The sequence below is a fragment of the Gavia stellata genome, chromosome 33, assembly GCF_030936135.1.
Source record: "Gavia stellata isolate bGavSte3 chromosome 33, bGavSte3.hap2, whole genome shotgun sequence".
Lineage (NCBI taxonomy): Eukaryota > Metazoa > Chordata > Aves > Gaviiformes > Gaviidae > Gavia > Gavia stellata.
Window position 1 is genome coordinate 4,845,528 of NC_082626.1, and position 22,413 is coordinate 4,867,940.

Genomic DNA, 22,413 nt, shown 5'->3' on the forward strand with positions numbered 1-22,413 from the left:
GCCGGGGGACAGCAGGGACACCAGCGGGCTGGGGCAGTGACAGGCCCGGGGCTGACAGGCGGTGACCCCGACCGGTGATAGCTCTCCCCTCGGGGTGCTTGGCGTTAGGAAGAAGATGGCGGGGCCGCCTCGGTCACGTTAGGTGGGCCTTTAGTCATAATGCGCTGGGTCACATGAGGAGGGGGCTGTGGGTGGGCGCGGTGTGCCATTGTGCATGCGCAGTGATGTGCTAGCCACGCCCCGTGCAGTTGTCCCGGGAAACCCCTCTGCGGAATGTTGAGGCAGGGGCTCCGGCGTCGCCATAGCGAGCGGTCAGGCCTGGAAGCGCTGTGTGCGAGGGAGGGAGCGGAGGACAAGCCGGGGGCTGCAGGGTCCTCTCCCTGTTGTCTGCCTGGGCTGCGAGGAGGAGCGCAAGCTCAGCCTGTGTTGCTTGCTCCGACCCCCTCGGTGGGCCCTTCCCCGAGCCGCCGTGGGCCCTAACGGGCGCAGAGGTCGCAACGCCATCTGCCGTGGTAGACGCCGTCGCGGAGCGGGCACCGCCTGGCCCTGACCATGTCTTGTGTCCACTACAAGTTCTTCTCCAAGTTGAGCTATGACACAGTCACCTTTGGCGGCCTCCACATCTCCCTGTGCGACCTCAAGCGCCGGATCATGGGCCGTGAAAAGCTGAAGGCGGCCAACTGCGACCTGCAGATCACCAACACCCAGACCAAAGAAGGTGCGTGGAGGCAGCGGGCGTGGGGCCTTGGGGACCGTGCGGCTGGCATCGTCGCAGATGGCCCCACGGCGGCCGTGGCCTGCGGGACCCACACTTTGTGGCTCGTCCCCACGTAGCGTGTCTCAGCCTGGGACCCATCCCGCCGGCGTGCAGGGGGACCAGGAGGGCAAGCGGCACCGGGGTTTAAGTGGGCCGGGAAGCCATAATGCGATTCGGCCACGATCGGTGGCTGTGACTTGTGTTGGGGGCCTCACAGAGCTGTTCTTTCATAGTTGCTGTTCTTTCGTAGTTGCTGTTCTGACAACAACCTTCAGATCTGTGTTTTAGAGGCGGAGCTAGGCGGCGAAGAATGTGTGCTTGATGTGCGACATGTAGTGCTTACAAACGTTTTGGTTTCCTGGAATTCTTCTAGGTAGAATGATAAGGAAATGTGGGAGGATAACTTGTAATAACAAACTTGCCAGATTTCTTTGAAATCTGGTGGAGGAAGCTGAAAGTGATAGAAATGGAACAGATGGCTAATTGGAAGACAAAAAGTGGGTTTGGTGACTTAATTTTGTCTTCGACTCGTTTTACTCCACTACATTGGAAAACTGGTTTTGTGGCTGTTACAGAAACTGCTCCTCGCCACGTTTTGGATCAAGAGTGAATCTGTGAGTTATAAGCTATACAGAGCCTTTAAAGCCTTGAGGACACTTGCCCATGAGTGTTCTCTGTATCTAAATTATGCTTTGGAATTTCTTGTTAATATACCTTCTTTTCTACACCAAAGACATTGCCATTCAGATGCTACTGAGCATCATTTTCATCATCCCTTTCTACCCGTGTCTTTTTCTCCTGCTACACGTGTTAACCACATCCGGGCAGTACTGAAGTTTTATGGCAGAACATTTATGGTCAATATACATAAGAAATGTTCTTAGAGAAGGCATATATTCTTTTAAATCTAGTAATTGGTGCTTGATTCTCAGAGGTGATAATGGTTTTGTATTACTTAGTATGACATTTCAGTTTGGTAGTCTGCCATCTTGGTGAGTTTGAATGGGATTAAATACCTTGGGTTGTGACTTTTCGGAAACAAAAAGACTTGTCAAGTGTTTTCATTCCTTAAACATGAAATTTCTTGTCTTTTTCCTCTGGTTCTGTGACACTCTTACAACCGTCTTTTCTTTAAAATGTGTACAGGTGGTTTTTTCCTCTTCCTGTGTGATGTATTAAAGCTTAAACAGGATAATATGTATGCTGTGGGGACCGTAACTTCAGCCCTAGCCTTTAGAGTGGTCGGACCGAAAGCTCGCTGTGTATCTACAGACATTAAAACTATTTTCAGGAGAATGGTTGCGAAGAGACTTCACAGCACAATGTTAGGGGTCTTAGGGATGCCATTGGATTGCATGACATGCGTAGGTAGTGATATGTTTCAGAAGTCTTGAATTTCTCTAGTAGCATTGAATACAATTGTCAAGAGCTTTTGAACAGTGTTTAATTGGCTTGAAGGGCTTTGCTGCAGAGGGTCTCTGAATTTTGTCTTCAGATGCTGATGTCCTTTCAGCTTCACAAATGCTAGCGGGCTGAATGGCCAACTGGCTGACGTCACTCCTGTAATAGCTGGGTCTGTGTCAAACAGAGCCTTAAAACCAGAATGGTGGATGGTAATAAACTGTGATGGAGACCAATTATTATCACCAGAAGGAGAAATGTTTCAAAATAGGCCAAACATGTGGATTCTGTTATAGCAGAAACTGTTATCAAGTCATATAGCATTCTGTTATAAAGTTTTAGAACAAAAACTTATGCTCGTAAGTATGTTCCCCCCCAAAGTGTTACTCTATATCCATAATACCAGTTTTACAAAGTCTGTTGCTTTGTTTTCATATGTAATCAGAATCCACTGAAGGAAAAGTATCTGCCTCACTAGGTTCTGTTAAATGTGGTGTTGCCTAAAGGTGAAGTTAAAGCAGGAGTATCTTCCCTGCTTTAAAGAGCATCCCTCTTGTTTGACAGTGACAAGATCCTCCTCTAGGCAGGTTGTGTTGCCCTTTGGCCGTTGTAAAATGAGTATAAAATCTTACACTGCGTATATGAGTGACACTGATGCTTATTGAAGCTTTCCTAAGGGTGTTTTCCATGTGAAAAGGCAAAAATCCCCCAGTGGTTTTCAGAGCAAAGCTAGAGAATACATTTCAGTGCCGTGTATATGTATGCCCAATTGCTGGTTTCTCTGCGTGACCGTGAATTTCAGTTTTTGTTAAGCAGATGTAGATGCTTAAACTCACCTTCAGAAGATAAAGGGAAACACTAGACCCGGATATTCTGCCTAAATGGGATGTTTGGCATTCTTGCACGTGGACATAAAGTATTGGGGTTTTATAACGTTGCCTGTGCAGGAGTCCTGACTAAAGGCTGAAATGATCGTGGAAAGAACAAAGTGAACCTTGAGTGAAGGTGGCCTACTTGTTCAGATTTTGCCGAGCACTCTAAGCTTTTACAGTTCAGTAATTGTTACTTTTCATCATGGCAATCTAGTAATAGAAGCAATGCTAATATAAGCTAAAAGGAAACAGGATTTTAAATACCAGTGGAAAAAACTGATGTGATGGACTCTCTTTAAGATGCTGGGGAGGCAAAATGGATGGTTGGGACCTATTTTAAAAGGTGCGGGGGGGTGTGGGGGGGTGTCCTCTTCCATGCTTACTGCAGAGGCAAGTTCTATAAAGGCAGAATTCCCTTCAAAAAGCCTATACTCAAGAATGATGCATTTAAACTTGCCTCCTTTTAATTTGATCTGGATTTCTTGACCTGTCTTTTACAATAGATGTTCTCACAATATAGTGGAAGAACTGCAAACTCCAGAACTGAGGTTTCTTGAGTACTCTTGCCTGCCCTGTAACATTCTGACTCCAAACACTTGGAGAATGTGCTATTCTGCTTATCAGGCAAAATTAAAACCCAAACAAAACAAACATGACACTCTGGACTGGTCTTAATCTGGTGATTTGTGGTCTGGACCAGAAGGAATACTCCGTATGACTCCGTTCAGCAGGTAGAAACAGCTGCTTTCGGCTTCCAGAACTGCAGCTGGCGTGATCTACCATTGTTTGTCTGGGCATCAGTGCTGTTTCCATTGAAATGCAAAGCACTGAGCAGCTGAGAAGTGTGGTTGTTGATGGATTAAGCCCCAAGAAGTAGGCAGCCATGGCAGGCTCTCTTCTGTGTTCTGTCAGTCTGGAGCACTAGCAGCACAGGTGAAGCGTTTTCAGTTAAGAGCTATGAAAGCGACGGCGCAGAGTTTTCGTGCTTTAGCTAAGTGCCTGGTTTGCTGCAGGGCAAGCTAGGCAGGCTTTAGAATCTGGTTTATGCAGGTGAGACTTTGCTGTGGTTTGTTTTTCTCCAGAGGTCTATTGGTTTTGTAGCCTAACGGAAGCCAAAGCAACCTAAGCTAGATGAGGAAAGAACCTCGTGCATTAGCAGACTCTCCTTTAGTGACCTTTGAGACCATTTTGCTGTTGGCATTCAAACTATTTTAAAAAATGAGGGAGATTTTGCTGCTTGTGTTTGATTCTCAAACCTGAATTTATGTTGGTATATGTCTGTCTTTATGTTGTTTTCAGAATACACAGATGATCATGCCCTGATTCCTAAGAACTCATCGGTAATTGTTAGAAGAATCCCTGTGGGAGGAGTTAAAGCTACCAGCAAAACCTTTGTTCTGTAAGTATCCATAAAGCATTGTATTCTTTGTTAGGGGTTTCAGTGTGTTGACTTTTTTTACAGATACTAGTTTACAGAGGCATTCCGCTTGTATCTTTCTTGTTAAAGCTGCTGTTAAGTTTTGTTGTCAGGGGGTAGATTTTAGCGCATCTGTCCCAAAGTAGACTTACATTTTTTGGCCTGCTGGGGCACGGGGTTCGAACTCCAACAATGGTAACTTGTAAGATGATTCTGTGGGGTTTGTTCCTGGGGTTGACTGTTCTGAGATCCAAGTTGTAGATCCTGTTCCCTCTAGGTGGAGAGATTCCTTATTATATGTGTTTGCTTTTATTGCTTTTATAGTAAAGAGAGATACGCACTGTAGTGTAAACTTGTAATTTGTTCCCGTCTCAGAAGAGTCTGATTCTGAGTGTTTAACTATTTCTTGCATTTGGGGGAGGGGGGCGGGATATGGCAGGTATTCTTACGCCCCAAATCTGGGGGTTCTGCATACTAGCTATAGAGGAAAGACCAAGGGTTGCCAGCTGGCCAGCCAGGCAAACAAGAATTTCCATTCACAAGTGATTCCTATTCGTTTCCTAAAGACAGTGCCTGTTTCAGGCAAGAGAAGAACAACAATATCCTAAAGTGTATTGCCTTTTGTGCGAGCACGATGAAGGAACAGTTAATCCTTTCCAAACTTGAAACTCAGTAAGCAGTTCCGCACGTTCCTAAATGTTACTGGTTGTCTTTCTTTGTCTGTTTTTACCCTAAGCTGGTATCTGTGCTCCAGGTTTTAATTCTGTGTTCCTAAGATTTACGGAGGACAGAGAATCGGGTGTACTGATTAAAATTACAGCTCTTCAAATGCATGTCATGTATGTATTCATACAGTCCCGTTCTGTATCAGCTGCATTAGCATTGTTTGAATGGCCATGTTTTCCAGCCGCCTTAAAGGTACGCCTCTCCACCACAATCAGTAGCTATTATTAGCTTGTGGTTTTGCCATGTCTTTCTAACGTTGGTTCTCATAAATCAAGTAGACTGATGAGTTACAGTGTGTCTTGAAGAAACACTGCAGCAGCGTGCTGGTGCCCATGAAGCATTTGCAAGCAAAAACCCCTGATTTTATGTGGCTCTGCATGTAAACTTTGGGCATATTACTGCAGTAGCTGCTGCAGTGCTTTCAGGCACTGCCTAGTAATTCGGGACGCCACAGCGTTGTGCTTATAAACGTGGCCTTGTTTGGGGGGGGTTAATCGAAATACGGATGCTTAGTGCTGTCTTGTCAGTGCATCCTCCCTTACTGGTTGGATGTCACCCTCTCCTGCTATTGTAACGCTGCCCTAAAACGAGAGGATAGGTGCTGCTAGCCTCAAAGATTAAATAAGTAGCTGGATGTGGGGGTAAGGAAGGAATGGCACTGCTGTTCTAACGTTGAAAATTAACCAGGCAGATTAGCTTTCTATTCCTTCAGCTGGAAACATTGCAGAAACAACTGGTAGAGTGGTTAACGTTTGGGAATGATGAATGTGTGCTGTAATGGTGGAGAGGCCTTCAAAATGCGTTACTCGCCTTGGAGTATGTTCTTCAGGGTCAGTGGATGAAGAAACCCTTGTGTGGCAATCTAAAGTATCTCCTCGAACTTGCTCATCTTCAGGAGGTACATGGCTCTAACTGCGAGCCCGGTGGTGGTCTAGCAGTGGCAGGAAGCATGAGCCTTTCTATTTGGACATCAGTTCCACAGCAGCCTTTGAATTGCCTCTGCTCATGGGACACTTTGGATGATGTGTGAATGGTTTGTTAACGATATCAGTGGTTGCATGTCTGATTCCTGATGAGCAGCATGCAGATACAGATCAAGGAGTATGTGGAAGCTCAGCAAGGTTTCAAATGTAATAAGTATTTCCCAAGATATTGTAGCATTTTCAAGATTTTCTTAAAGCAAATTCTGGCAATTAAGACCTTTTTTTTTTTTTTGTCACAGGGCTCCTAAAGCGCACAAAACCCTGGGAACTGCTTTCAGGTGACATTTCTACTACTATTTTTAGTCAATGTAGCATATGTAACCCATGTAGTATTTTGGCACTTTCATGGCTAAGTACGGTAGATATCTGAACACAGTGCTTGGGCTGCCACAAAGAAACACTGTTCTAAAGACTGTGCTGCTGACACTGTTGTTATTTCTTTGTCAGATGACTGATTTTTTCTCTTAAGTAAACTAGCACTTCAAAGGGTCTCGACTACCCCTGTTCTTTCTTAGAAACTAAAGTACTCTCTCTGGTAGCTATTTGTAAGACTAGGGCGGGATATAGGGATTGGCTAAAGTTACCTTCATTATCTTGAGGGTTGAGCATTTAAGAACACAAAACTTAACGCAGCAGAGACAAAATGTCTGAAGACTTCCTCTTGCACTGTTGTGTTCTCGATCTCTAAGTCTTAGAGTGATTTCAGACAAAGTAGACGTGGGATTTGGGGGGTGGGGGGGTGGTGTTTAATGCATTGAATGTGATCAAAAGAGAGAGACGAGTTTATGTATAGGAAGAAATTTCCCCATTCACTAGCCTATCAGAACATAATGTTTTGATGTTCAGGTTTTATAACGTGTTTTCACTGCTTGATGTTGGGTACAAGTGCTTTAAGTTCTCATCTCCTTGATTTCTTCTTCTAGAAGTCGAACTGAGCCAGTGAGTGGAACACCAAAAGCAGTATGTAAAAACACCATCTCAGACTTTTTTCTCCACACTGCACTTAATTCTCAACAATGTAGCCTTGTATTAATTTTCCAAACATTAACTTAATATCTTTTCCAGTAGACCATAGTATATGTTGTGAATACCATGTATTGGATTCAGCATAGTAATAACTGAGTCATGCCATCGTTTGCACAGTTCTAATGTGAATCTTGCTATTTGTGCCTAGTAATGCATTGTGTTTCACATTGAATATGCCAGAATATTTCCTGAATGACTGTGTACTGTGCAGGTAAGGTCTAAAACCACTACGTCTAAATCTGACATCCATAATTCTATCACTGATTGGTTCAAATTCCTTTTTGGACATGAATGCCTCTCATTGTGATTTTGAGTTAGTTTAACTGGCTCAGTGACCCTAGCAGTTAAAGTAATGCATTTATGTAAACCATGTTTAGAGTATTTGGTCTAATTCTGATGGGGTTTTATTTCCTGAAAACAGTTGTTTTCCTCTTTGCTTACTAGCATGTGTATAAACACAACTCTCATGTTCAAACATTATTATTATTATTGTTGTTGTTGTTGTTGTTGTTATTGTTATTGTTATAAACATTAGCCTCGTGTGCTCCCTGGCATGTCTGTGTTACCTTTCTAAGTAGCATCTTACCATAAGCTAACATAGATGTCTCAAAAAAAAAAAAAACCCAAACCAAAAAAACACAGAAGAAGGAAGACTCCTGGAGTGGGAGGGAAGACTTAGTGTTTGTTAGAACTAATTAAAGTAAATGAAAGACCAGGCAAAAACATTCCCTTCTTGTTTGCTCTGACTGTACCTGACATGGGTTGTGGGTAGCCACAGGGAGGGTGGAAGCTTGCATCTCTCTTTACAAGTCCTCTCTCTCTCTCTCACTGTCAAAGCACGGCAGCCTCAGGTGCTTCTAGGCTTGGAGGCACAATGAGCTTTATTCTTAAAGCTAGCTCAGGTCTTGGTCTGAAGGGTGGGGGGTTTGTTTTGTTTGGTTGGTTTTTTAATACACGTATTTCTGTAGGTATTTCAAAGCAGAGCCTGGATCTTACTGTGGTGGGAATAAATCACTGGAAAGCTTGCCAATTATTGTTGAACAGTAAGGCAGCAAAATGAAGTTTAGTTAAGATATTTTTAAAAAGGCTGCACAAAAGCTGATACTTTAACTCTTCCTTCATTGTCTTGCTGTTATGTTAGCTGTTGTTGTTGTACACTTCCAAATTTGTGCTGCTGGCCTACTGTTACTACAGCCAAGGCAAGAAAGGGGATCCTTTTTGGTTTAGCATTACTATGTCAGTAACTGCAAGGATCTCTAGTTGGTATTTGTCCTTAGAGGCTGCAGAAATGCAGAGAGTCGTGCCCGTCGTTTTAGCGCTGTTGAGCACAACTGGGATCCTTCCTGGCTGAATTTTTAGTTTAGCCAAGCTGTCGGGTTTTAGGAAACCACTGTAATTTAAATGTAGCACCCCAGCAGTGAAATTAGCCTTTTCATCCTCTGTTCTGTCCCCTTTCCCACTTGCTTTGTGTTAGTTTCTGTTTAGTCTTCTGTTTGAAATGGGAGTTAATACATTGACTGTCGAGTCTGGGGTTTTGGGTTTAGTTTTTGGTGTGTGGGGTTTTTTCCCCCCCAGTTCTTCTGCAGTATTACCTTAGGGCTGTATACACGTTTCATGGAGATGTTGTTTCTACTTGACTGACTGGAGGGACTGGCAGGAAATACTCCAGTAGACATTTAAAGGGAAAAAAAAAAGACACAAGAATGTCGGCTGATTGGAAGGTGGCCGTTGGGCAAACGTACTAAATAGTACATTAATTATCTATTTGCTGCTTTTGATAGCTGTTTAGTAGAAAGGAGTGCTATCACCTCCGTTAAGAAATGAGACTGTTGCCTGCAGGCCATATAATAACCGCTTCCTAAAAACCAGAAGAACTAATTAATAGTTTATCAACTGCTCTGTTTCAGTTACTGGTCAATATTAGACTGTTTAATGCTAGACTCCAGTCGAGAGCTTTCCTCATTTCTTGTTTGCTGCTGAAAAAGCACCACGTGACAGTGGTTGTGCCTGCCAGGAGAGAACATAGGCCTGTTTTCCCACAAGTAAAGAAGAGTGGCATGCGGAGCTGTTCAGTTTACATGGTGAAATTTTTTCCATGTTTTTGAACAACTTCAGACATCGTAAGCAGTGATTCCGGTGTCTTTCTGATAATGTTTTACTAGTGTAAGTTGAAGTGCTGTTGGTGGCAGAATGTAATTCAATATGCTGGAAAAGGAACAAGAGAAGAGTTACCCTTTTCACTTGTGGCAAAACTGCCCTTCGGTATTAGTTCTCACTAGACACTGCAATCCATTACTACCCCGTGGCCTGAGGACTTCATTCCTGCAAGCTGTTCCAGTAGGCAGCAGGGAGGGAGGAGTGTGGCTGCAATGGAGAAAAAAATTAGAGGATTGTGCTCTGAGTCCATGTTTTCATCATCCTTAGAAATTGCTTTTGGACTGGTAGCAAGGAGAATAATATTAAATTCTCACAGTTCCATAACCAATTTGGAGGGTATGGCCTGTGGTCTAATAAAATACAAGAAATCAGTTTTTATAGGCTACTCTGTCATGGTAAACACCTTTATTTCAATACTTTGAGCAGTTCCTTTTTTTCCTAGACAAAGTGGTGGGTTACTGCTATGGCTGATGTTTTGGGTTGGCATTTTTATTGGGGTTTTGTGGGGTATGGTGAGTTTGGCGTTTCTAAACTTACTGACAGGAGGGGCAGAGTTCGTGTTTCAGGGCTGATATGCCTGTGCTTCATTTTCACCGGCAACTAGACTGCGTTCATAAAAAGCATAACCATGTGCATTTGTAAGTGAGGAGACGTTCACTGATTAATTTCCAAACTACCCTGAAAATAAGTTTCCTGTAGTGATGCTTCCTTCTCAAATAAACTTAAATTTTTTTTCAAATCCTTTTTTTTGCTGAAAATTGGCAGCTTCCTTAGCCCTTTGACTTCTAAGCAGTTGTAAGCATTTGACAAGGGTCCCTCTCTGAGATACTCTGGAGCAGTAAGTTGATCTCCAGCAGGTTTGGTTATTGTTGTTTCTCCTCATTAACCACATAGGCACTCTTAAGCTGTCATAGGTTTGGACTTTGTTTGGAACAAATACAAATTACACTAGGTTGGAAATGCCTCTTTCTGTGACACTCAGAGGATATAGTGCAGACTTTCAGGCTACAGTAGAGGTTAACTATTGCTATGTTTTGATTGTAGAACTTGAACGTGTGTTTAATTTTTTCTGAACAGATTGATGACTCTTCCGCACCGATTCCTCTGGCCCAGCTTATTAAGGTATCTCGAGAGTCTTGTCAAATACTTTAAAAAAAAAGGGGGTTGCTTCGTCTTTTTAAATCTTATGCTGTGATCTGTAGCTGGATAACTGTTGTAATGTGAGCAAAGCTTGAATGTAGTTTTTAAGAATTTAAAGTATTTCTTTTAACTTTAAAGTGTGTGTGTATTTTGATACTATCCTGTGAAGAGTAGTCGCCAGTTTGGGAAGATAGAAGGGGAGTACCTTAGCAGCCTCAACGTAATGTTGCAGTATTACTCGTCTTCAAGACACAAAGAAGCAGCACTTCAGAAGCTGTTTACCATTTTTCATACCTTTCGTTAATTTTGCACTGGAAACTCACACAATTTTCACAGAAGAGTTTAGTTGGCTCTGAGTTACGGACATTTCAGGGGGTTTGCAGCAGCCAAATTAGAGGCGTTTCTGGAACGTGGACAATTGCATGGCTATTTTTCAATTTCTAGTCATTATAGTTATAGATCCATTCTTTGAATGCTGCACGATTTCATAAATCATAGTAGCTAGAGAGTGGACAACACAATAGACTTTGTTTGAACGCAGGCTGTGTCAATTGTGTAAATATACCTAACTGTTTATAGGACTAGACCAAGGTGTACGTGTGGCATATTAGCAGATGTGACCTTCTGAAACTGTTGTAATGCCATGTTTTGCCATGGAACTGCCTGCATTTTTTGCTCAACAATGTGTAACTTTCTCTGGGAAAGCACTAGTGGTTGCACTTTGTGAAAAGGCACAGTGCTAGCCAATGAAATGACTAGTCTTTAAAGTTACAAAGATGAGAGAAGGCAGGGCCTAATGCAGAGGAGCTAGTTCTTTGTTCTGAAAAGAAAGGCTGGAGTTCATTTCCGAGAAGGAGAAAGCTCTTCCCACTGCTACCTTCTTCCATCTCTCACTGCAGAAATTAAGTTGTGTCCATTTGGCAAAAAAAACCAACAAACCAAACACAAACAAGAAAATTCCTTGGGAAGGTAGCCAGCAAAAGAAATTGGTCTCCATTAGTGCTGTCCCTAAACGTGTCCTTGTTTCCGTAAACTCCTGTGAAGTTTTACTCTAAAATGTGGAAAACTGTCCAAGTGGTGTACACATGTAAGCTTTTGAGAAAATTTAAGTATATCAGAAAAATGCAGGGACATAGCATAAAGCAGCTCCAGACTGTTACTTCCTCTAACCTCTTTTGTGCAGACGGGCTTAGCATGGAGGCAATGTGTTGTAAAAAGTTTTCTTTTTGACTCTTACTATGTATTAAATGCCATCTTTGACTTTTGCTCTATTCCTGGGAACGTTTTGTGGGGTTTGGATGTGTTTTGTAAACCGTTTGGGTTCACACAAACTAGTCAAGTATCTGTAAAGTTTTCTGTAAACGTTAATGGAAGTGCTCTCAGAGATGTCGATCTGGACAATGTTACTGTCTGTATGAAACACCCATTTAATAAAATGGACTAGTGTGTGATAAAAACATTTGAACAAATACTACTTAAAAACAATCAGCTGCCATCAATAATTGGAAGATCTAGTTCTGCATAAGGTTTGGATTACAATTTGTACGTTAAAAGGACACAGTCAGCTGGAAAAAACTGCAGGTTCTGCTTACTGTAGTTTAATCATTTAACATAGAGAAGTTAGAGAAGAATCTTTTGTCTTGCTGAGGGGTTATAAAAAGCTTGATTCCTTCTAAGGCTTCTGTGTCTGAAGCTGGCTTTCAGCAAGGAGAAGCAACCTCTCCGGCTCTTCAGTTGTGTGTTGCAAAATGTAAATAGTGATGCAAAATGTAACTAGTGATATTTGCATACATCTTTCTCAATTAAATGTACAGTGGACATCTTCTCCTTCAAATAGTCTGGAGCTTAAAAATCAGTTTAAAGGCAGTGGATAGTCTAATTTTTTCTACACATAGCTTCAGTCCACTTGGAAGAAAATGGGATCGATTAGACAGGTCTTTAGGTAAGGTCCAAACAGAGCCTAAGCAGCTGTTTTCATGCGACCTCAGCGAGCGTTGTGCTGCTCTTTACAGGACTGGGTGAGTGGTGCTGTCTTTGGCTGTGTGGGCTTAAATGTGGTTCTAATGTGTGCATCCAATAATTACCTCTTAAACAGACCACCAATCTGGCTGAAGCCAATGCTTCCGAAGAAGACAAAATAAAAGCTATGATGATGCAGTCTTGCTGTGGATATGATCCAACCAGGTAAGTGCTGGTAATGTCAAATGTGTTCTTTGAAGCTGATGGGAAAATGGTAGAGATGTTTGTTTTAACACAAGAGACACATGCATATCTTCTTTTTCTCCCCAAAAACGTTTAGTTACATGAAGAAACCCTTGGGTCCACCTCCACCGTCATATACTTGCTTTCGTTGTGGAAACCCTGGCCACTATATAAAGGACTGCCCGACAAATGGGGTAAGATTGTGGGGGACTTCTGGTCTTAGTTTTGTTTTTTTTTTACCTTGGCAGTTAGGTAACAAATACATGACCACGCATATGAAGAGTTGTTTCTCTTGGGGTGAAATGCACTTTATATGGCAATGTTGCAAAGCCCTTCAAAATTCAAGGGAGACCTGGAATTACAAATGTGAAATTTTCTTTTTTCTAGGTCATAGACATTAAATATGTCCATAGATCTTTCTCTGTGAACTTTCATGCATATTTTTATGTATTTCAATATTACTGGGAATTTTTGTGGTTTTAACTGTGGTTTTAATGACAGTTCACCATTTTTTGTATTTAGTATAAAACCAAGATGTTTCTGTTGACCCCATCTATTGAATATTTGCGTGTGTTAATTGCACGAGTCTCTGGTTGAGCTGAGGGATATTTCACCCTGAAGGAACCTGAAGTTAAGCCAAAGAATGTCGACTGAGTTCAAAACACTGCTCCAGCCTTTGGAACATGCTGACGATACTCATTTAGGAAAATCAGTATTTCAGCTGAGCAACCCTTACGCTAGGCAAAAGGAGAGGATGAAAGGCTTTGCTGCGTAAAATAATCACTGAAATGTCATTTTAAGTGCGGGTCATCAGATGAGATATGTCTGCATGGCTTTTCTTAACAGAACAAAAATTTTGAGTCTGCTCCCAGACTTAAAAAGAGCACAGGAATTCCAAGGAGTTTCATGATGGAGGTGCAAGATCCCAACACAAAGGGTGCTATGCTGACAAGCACTGGGAAATACGCAATACCAACTATTAATGCGTAAGTATGGCATTAGTTGGACTGACCAAAAAGTGAACGAGCGAAACCATGCGTAAATGCCTGAGTGGCAATGCAACCAAGTTGGCCAGCCTCTGTAGTTACGGGGGAGGAAGCATTGTCATTGTGTCTTAACCTTAAAATCGGTGATACTTTCTAGAACTCACATAGAGTGGTCCTACTGTTCGTGCCCCTGGAAGTTGGTTCAACTTGTGGTGTGCTAAGAATCTGTATTTCTGCAAAACATTTCAGTCGTGTTCACAGCGGAGTCGTTCTCTTGGAAAGCTCGTTTTGCTTCTCTTTTATGTTTCAAAGGCTTCTTGCAAAATTTAACACAGAGCTGCTGGACTGAGATTTCCTCCCCCTCTGACTCTTGTCAAATGCCATGTGTGAAACAGACTGAGGTTTTCCTGTTGCTCTAAACTAAGAAAATACTGCTGTGTGCTGACAAGAGTGGCTGTTTGAAAATGCACTTGGTCGCACTTCTGCTTTTCTGTCGTGGATCTCCTTTTGTAGAAGCTGCACCGTAGACTTCTTCCATTTATAAAACGTAATTATTCGGAGACTAACTTCATCCTGAGCCTGCCATTTACATTTAGCCTCTGGCAAAGGAGTGGTGGGGTTCACTTCACCTGATTTCTAGCTGTCAAAAAATGATTTTTCTAGTCTGAGCTCATCTCTTAGTTGATCCCAATGAATGGGAGAGTTCTGCAGAAGGAAAAGTGTTCCCCCCTCCCTCTTCCAGTATTGTGGCTATAGGAAAGTAGTTTAAACTAAATGCCGACTTTTTAGAAGCCAAATGTGGAGTGAGCAGAGTTCCATCTATCATCTGCCCTTTGATAAAAGCTTGGAAGAGTTTTCCTTTACCCATCTCTGACTGGTTTCTTTTTCCTTCCCCACCTGCCCTCTAGGGAAGCTTATGCTAGAGGAAAGAAGGAAAAGCCTCCCTTTTCACCAGAGGAGCCCTCCTCCTCCTCCTCCTCCTCAGGTGATCCCATTCCAGATGAGTTGTCATGTCCCGTTTGTAAAGAGCTAATGACTGATGCAGCTGTTATTCCCTGCTGTGGAAACAGTTTTTGTGACGAATGTAAGTGTTACTCCCATGTTTGTTATTTCAAAACATCACGTCTGATCTTCTGAAAGCAGAAGTAGGAGATAACGCCATTACTTTGTTGCCAGTTCTACTTAACACTTGAGTATCCCCTGAATAGGAAAGGACTCCTCTTGCATAAAGGGAAAAAAAAAAGGCAGAAACCTTTTTTCCCTTTTTACATATCCAGTTAAATCCTCTTTACATGCGGAAGGACGAGTATGAGAAGAGTGCGTAATTGTGCAGGTGGTCTGCCACAAAGGGCATTTAGTTAGGCATTTAATCCACATTCTTCTCCACGGGACAGTTGCTTAAGACCTTCAGAACTCAAACCTCCTAATGCTTTTTTGAGATGTGTTTTATTCAGGAGCCTTGAGGTTGGTGACTTCTCATTGTACTAGGTAGCGGAACAAAGACTAGTTGAAACATCAAGACACAGCCTACTCTACGACTTCAAATGTTACAACAGTGAAATTTCAAAACTCTGGAGTGATTTGCTGCATACTAGAAGTTCTTTACATTACTGAACATGGAGAGCTTCATGCTCTCAATTCAAGACCATATTCACCCATTAATCATATACGTGTTTTTATACTTGGCTAGAACCCCCAAAATTGCCTTAGTTTGGCTAAAACTATTCTGATGATTCTAATGATTCACAGGTATTAGAACAGCATTACTGGACTCTGAGGAGCATACCTGCCCAGCGTGTCATCAAACCGATGTTTCTCCTGACGCTTTAATTGCCAACCTGTTCCTACGCAAGGTAACACGATGCCTTTCACAGAAACTGTTTGTAAGAAAAGGCTACTTGTAAAAAGCTGAAAGGGAAGAAAAAGAGCTTAAAAGCTGAAAGGGAAGAGACAATCTGGCAAGTTCAGGTCCCACTTTTGTTTAACATGATTGCCTCACTTTCAAGTTTGGAGCTAACACTGAAGTACTTTAAATACAGATACTCCGAGTTACCAATCATTAGTATCAGGGTTTAATGTGATGTGTTCATATATCTGTACGTCCATTTCTTTTAGGCTTGATAGCATTTACAGGAAGACACAAGCAATTTTACTCTGTGCAGGCCTTTGTTCGTCCCTCTACTGAAGTTTCCTATTAGCTTTTTGTCAATGTTTTTCTGCCTCTAGGCTGTGAACAACTTCAAAAATGGAACTGGCTACACAAAGAGGCTCCGTCAGCAGATTCAGGAGCCACAGCAGCCGCCACCACCTCCACCACCGCTCCTGACTGTTACACCTCCTGCTGCTCTGGTGAGTGCCGCTGAACTTTCTAAATCTTCCTCTCTGTCAGCCAGCAGTTTGTTGGAAGAGAACGTGAGTTTTATTTCAAGATATGCAGTGATTCTTGTATTTTAGTAGAGCTTATTTTCCGACTGTTTGCATTGATTCACAAGGGCTATCAGGTTCCTGTACCAAGGCAACCAGCATTACCAAGCCTTCTGGGCCCCCAAGGACAATCAATACCCACCACCGGTAAGTAACTATAACTGTAGAATTTCTTTAAAAAGATGATCTTCAGAGAAACTGAGTGGGATTTTTTTTCTTTTCCCTCTCCCCACTCCAAAAGGTCGCCCAATGAGTGCCAGTACAATTCGCTCAGCAGGAGGCAGACCGGGCTGGGAACTGTAAGTATTCCACAGAAATTCAATATATTACGACTTGTAACCTGTTAAATGAGGCCGTAAAACATAGCTTACACAACAGCTGGTTTATAATGCAAAATGTATGCACAGGTCGTTGTGGAGAGTACAAGTGGTAATTCATTTTTAAATGGCTTCATTTGAATTGGCTTTAACAAAGGGGATCTGTGCTTGCGGTAAGATGATTGAAAATAGAACTCCAGTACGTGACCGAAAAGAGGACTCTGAAAAATCAACGCTTTTTGAGGAAACCATAATTACATATGAAAATGAAATACAATTAAAGGGTCAGGTGGAAAGCCAGCATTTTGATTACTAGCTGAACAGGGATGAAGAACTTGATTTCCCAATAGAAGTCACCCTCCAACGTTCTTTTTTTTAACAACTTAGTTGATACTGATTGAGCAAAGTACTGGAAGAGTCAACGCTGTCATTTTATGGCAATTTTGAATTTCTTCTATTTAGTCATCTCAAATAGCCAAGCTGCTTTCTCTCAGTTGGAGAGAGAGGAGTCTGTGGTATCTATTATTGCAGTGTCAAGTTGCATCTTACTGCAACAAAAATGATTTGCACTGCATGTAGCTGCGGAGTAGTGAAAAATGTGCGCGTTCACGTGCCAGTAGAGGCCCGGCTACACCACCGTAAATCAATCAATATCTGTGGGAGAGTGATCATGTGATAGAAGTGAGTGGAAATAGACTTACCCTTCCTGTATGATTTTACACTAACAAAGCAGCAGCTGCTCTGTCTTGTAAGCAGAAACTTTTGCAAGTTCTGCAATTTGCAGTAGCGTTATGCCAGCAGCTGAAAGAACCTTTGACGTAAGCATGTGGAGAGGAAAAAAGAAAACAAACCAAATTTGGGAGGAAAAAAAATGGGGAGAGTGACTGTTTTGAATTAACTTATCTTTTTTGTCTGTGTGTGTTGTGGTGTTTTTAAGGCCCAAGTCTCCCTGTAGTGCTTCATCTTCCTCTACAAGTTTGTATACCTACTCCAAGTCAAGATCCGGTTCTTCCCGCTCTCGCTCCTACTCTCGGTCATTTAGTCGTTCCCCTTCTCGCTCCTACTCACGATCGCCGCCGTATGCAAGAAGAGGCTACTTTTCTCCAGACAGGTTTGGTCCACCTGGGACCAGACGAGAGAATTCACCATATGCTCGGGGACGGAGGCAGGATTATCCTGGTGGGCAGAGCCACCAGAAGTGTAATACAGCTGGAAATTACCCTGGAAAAACTTCTGGAAGAGAGAGGCATGGCATCAAAGATCCTACAAAATCAAAAGAGAAGGAGGTGGAACATCGACTGGGAGGTGACAAAGGAAATAAAGACAAAAAGCACCGGAAGAGAAGAAAAGGGGATGAGAATGGAGGATTTCCCAATGCTGAGTGGTTAGAAGGAATGAGAAAACCAAGAGAGCCACTTACAGCAGAAGACGTGAAAATGGACTCTCTGTTCATGCTCCCAAGCAGAGATGATGCCACCCCTGTGCGAGATGAGCCTATGGAAGCAGGTTCTATGGCTTTCAAAGCAGCACCTGAAAAGGAGAAAAAAGAGAAGGATAGGCCAGAAGCAAAAACTGACAAGACAAAGCGGAAAGTAGAGGTGGCTGTTCCTCCTAAGACAGACAATATAAGAAAACCAGCAAAAGCCTCCCAGGAGAAGGTGAACACCGATGGTGACAAATCCCCTCCAATGGAACCTGCTGTGAAAAAAGTGAAGGAGGAGCAGCCAACCTTAATGCGTTTCTGTTCTTAATTCATCTTCATATTCTCTCTTGCAAAACATTTTTGAACTTGTGCATGCTCTTCATGTTGGAAAAAAGCACACAGCATCAATTAGCTTTTCTCAGTGTTTAGCTAGAGCTGCCAGCCTTTCCAGAGCAGCGCTCTGCTGTAAAACTTATTTTTTGTAAAGAGAGCAAGAGAAATCACACGAAAACATCTGCCCCGTAACAGTCCAATTAAGTAGAAGCACCAAGGACTGCAACTGTGACTTTCAAGTAGCTCAGCTGGGCTAACAGCGAGATGTTCAGATAAGCTTAGTGCGCTGACTGAGACCATGTATAATTAAAAGGGCAGCTTTCTCTCCAGATTTCTTATTTGGGAATCCATAAGCGTTGATTATGGATTAATGGAATGGTTTAGTTGTAGTCCAACACTATTTGTTAATTCTGATCTGGGGATTTGCTGTATTAGATAGTACTTCGACAGTGCCGTTTAATTCTAGTTTGACTGAGTTTAGAATGGCTTTAATCTTAGTAATACAAGTCACTTTGGTTTTTACATGTAATAAAAATACTCAGACATGATTTCAAACAATAAAACAACATACAATAGAAAGAAACCTGATTTGTTATGTTTTGAGTTAGATGTGTTGTCTATTACAAGGCATGTCAGGTCACTGGAAGTGAACTTGATTGGTCCATACAGTAGACAGCCCCCTTTTACATTTGCTTTCTCTCTTGTATTGAATGCATCAAAGAGCTCCAGAAGGTAAAGATCAGAAAAAAGCTGGGAAGGTAAAAATAAAAAGAAACAATAGTTATTCAAGACATAAACCTTAGAAAATATGCAACAGTTTAGTTGCAGGAGTATAGCATATTGGCGTGTTTGACTAAGAAAGAGCAGAAGGTGGCTGACAAACTCAGGGCGCAGCAAGGATGTTCCCTCTCCATGTTTTAAGGTTTCTCAATCCTTGGAATGAGACTTGAGAGTCCTCTATGGTTTTTTCCTCCTCTAGCTCCAAAGTAAGCTCTTTATCACTTCATCGTAACATGGCTGCCATACAGCTTTGAAGAAGGAAGGATTAAGGGTGAAGAGTGAATGAGAATTTTCTTTTTTTTTTGGGGGGGGGGAGTGGGGAGTTGGGAGTGGAGGGTGGGTGTTGAAGGGAAGAGCTTCTTTTTTCTTCTCCAGCAGTCTTAGCGGACGTTGGCAGGAGAAATCCTTTCATTGACTTCTTTATGGGTTATTATTGAAGCTGATGTAAAACCTAAATTGGAGGAAATCATACAAACGCTTCACCCACGCGACCCGTTGCACTGAACTCCAGAGGAGAACGGAGTCCATGCTTCAACAACCATATAGCTCAGCTGGGTGCTGATAGGGGTCCTCCTGCACCTCCTTCAAGAGGAACAGCACCCCATTGCTTCCACTGACAAGGTATAGCCATACGGATGCTCCAAGCCAGGCCTTGGTTCTGCTGTGCAAAGGGACAGGGCTAAACTAGTTTAATTCCCTGCATTTGTCTTTAATAATACCTTTAATTCATTTCATATCCCTTCTGTTTCCTCCCAGTCCTGTGTTCAAGAGCTGTCCCAGGTAACGCTCAGCTCATTTTCAGGAGAACGCTGGCTAGAAATGAAATGAGGTTCTGCAGCTACTGTGCAGTCCTGCAAACAGGTATTTACGTGGTTAGCTTTCTGCATGACAGTAGCACACACAGAACTACAGGGCTATTTTTGCAAGCAGCAGAATACGATATGAAGATGTGGGCCTTTTGGCATGCTTACACCACAGTCACAAAAATGGCTTTGAGAGAAAACATCTAGAGCTCCATGCCAGCTGGTTTCCTGAGCTCAATTTGCTAAAAGTTAGCATGGGCAGTATGGGAAAATAACGGAAGATTGGCGAGGAGGATTGTAAACACGCTCAAGTGACCTGCAGCTGGGCTGCAGAAAACTGCATAGATCATAGTAATTGTTGTTTAGCCTTGTGTGTTGTTGCACCCTGGCTAACAGAGGGTGCAGATAAGGAGGGGGCCCTGTGGAGCCAGGACAGCCCTGCTTGTGGTCAGCAAAGATAGCAAGATAACAAAAACATGAATGGTTCTTTGTTTCTTCAAAAGGCTTCGTGTCCAATAACTGACTTTTGCCTCATTACCGGTGAAATGCACATTACAACTCACCCCCCTGCATATGCTAGTGAAGATTATAGAGGTCATGCTAAACATATGTACGACTATAGCACTCGTCTCTCCACCCACATCATGCTACACGTCACATATGCGGGGTGGGGGGGGAACCTCGTAGTTTTGGGGATAAAAGACGGAGAAAGTGATTGTTAAAGTGGGAGAGAAGAACCTCGATACCTGACGGACCAGTCGACGGACTGCATTCTCTTCCTCCACCCCAGGCAGGGACGCCTCTCTGGGTACACGCTACGCCTCTCACCCTCTGGGTGAAAGTTATCCCCGGGTTGTTGTATCACTATCAAGTTTTCTAGCAATATTAACCTTAACTAGGAGCACTACTGTAGTTAGTGAATTTATCAACGGCAATTTCGAATCTGTTTCTGTCGCTCTCAATAAAATAACTGATTTCAATTTTTGTGGATCTGCTCAGTGAAAGTCCTGGGACTCTGACAGACAAATTTTGAAAGTACATTCCCTTAAACGCAACAAAGCTGAGGGCCAGCAACAGCTTTCAGTGCTGGCACCTTTAGAGTAGGAGCAATGGCTGGACTTTTGCAATTTCAGTGATGGGCTCTGGAGAGAGTGAGCAGGAGAGCGAGAGGATATTGGGACCTTTAAGAGTCCAGGCAAGCACAGAGCCCAAGAGTTGGTGGTTCATTTAAGAGGTTACCAGAGGAAGGTGAGGGCCAGCAACAGCTTTCAGTGCTGGCACCTTCTACGTGGGAGCAGTTGCTGGACATTTTCAGTTTCAGGGCTGGGCTCTTGTAAGATTGAGAGAGAGAGAGAGAGAGAGCACCTTGTGACTGTTAGGAGGCAAAGCAAGCGCTGAACCGCAGTGTTGGTTGGCTGTGAAAGGGCTACCCAGGGAAGGTGAGGGCCAGCAACAGCTTTCTGTCCTGCAACATTCCGTGTGAGAGAAGTCACGGGACATTTTCAATTTCGGATCTGTGCACTTGCAAGAGTGCGAGATTGTTTTGGGACAACTATGTGGCTAGGCACGTGAAAAGACCCAGTTTTGATGGGGCTCTGAAAGGGCTGCCAAAGAAAGGTAAGCATCAGCAACAGCTTTTATTCCTGACACCTTCATGTGGGAGGAGTCGCTCGTCATTTCCTGTTTTGGAATCCGCCTTCGCTATAGTGAGAGAATGTTGGGAACGTGAAGTGGCTAGGTAAGAGCAGAGCCCCAGCGTTGTTGGGCTGTGAAAGGGCTGCCAAGGGATGGAGATGCCCAGAACATTTTCAGTGCTGGCACCTTCCATATGTAAACATTCTCCTGACATTTTTCATTACAGAGCTGGGCTCAAACATGTTTGGGAGAGAATGTTGGAACCCTGAAGAGCGAAGGTAAGGGCAGAGCCCCAGTGTTGGTGGGCCTGTGAAAGGGCTGCCAAGGGAAGGTGAGGGCCAGCAACAGCTTTCATTCCTGGCACCTGCCATGTGGGAGCAGTGCCTGGACGTTTTCAATTCAGCTGACGGACTCTGGTGAGAGTGGAGAGAGTTTTGGTGTTGGAGTGGGAGACGGACCCGGAGTAACAATGGAATCTCAATATGAGTATAGTCGTTCTCCCCTTTATTCAAGCTTACAGAGTATATATAGACAGATGCCAAGAACACGCGTCCGCAACAATTGTATAATTGGCTTACAGCCTCTGTTCACGCGCCAAGGCGGCAAGTGTGATTGGTACTTCTCCTCTTCGCAGATGTAGTTCCTTCTTCTTGTTTACCATTCCACTGTCTCTTATCACAACAGGTTTTCAAGGACAGTTAACAGTTTCCTCTGAGCCTTCCCCCTCATCAAAGACTGGGTTGCTCATGGGAATCAGATCATGTCCCTTGTTACTAAGCCATTCCTCCACATTTTGGGACAATTAAAGGGTAAGCAAGCACAGAGCCCGAATGTTGGTGGGGCTGTGAAAGGGCTGCCAAGGGAAGGTGAGGGCCAGCAACAGCTTTTCAGTCCTGGCACCATCCGTGACAGGACAGTCGCTGGACTTTTTGAATTTAGTTGATGGGGTCTGGAGAGAGTGCGAGAGAATGTTGGGAACATTATAAACATTTTCAATTTAGGTGACAGACTGGTCTGCCAAGGGAAGATGA

The 22,413-nt window shown here is 43.1% G+C and overlaps 1 protein-coding gene across 1 annotated transcript in view; it reads left to right on the plus strand.

Annotated features, from left to right (window-relative positions):
- The first annotated feature begins 552 nt into the window (after positions 1–552).
- Positions 553–22,413, plus strand: part of LOC132320051 (uncharacterized) — a 39,164-nt gene continuing 17,303 nt past the window's right edge. The window contains exons 1-3 of the mRNA XM_059832153.1: positions 553–718; positions 4,330–4,429; positions 7,080–7,174. Of these exons, the coding sequence (XP_059688136.1) occupies positions 553–718; positions 4,330–4,429; positions 7,080–7,174 (361 nt within the window). The remainder of the gene's footprint in view (positions 719–4,329; positions 4,430–7,079; positions 7,175–22,413) is intronic.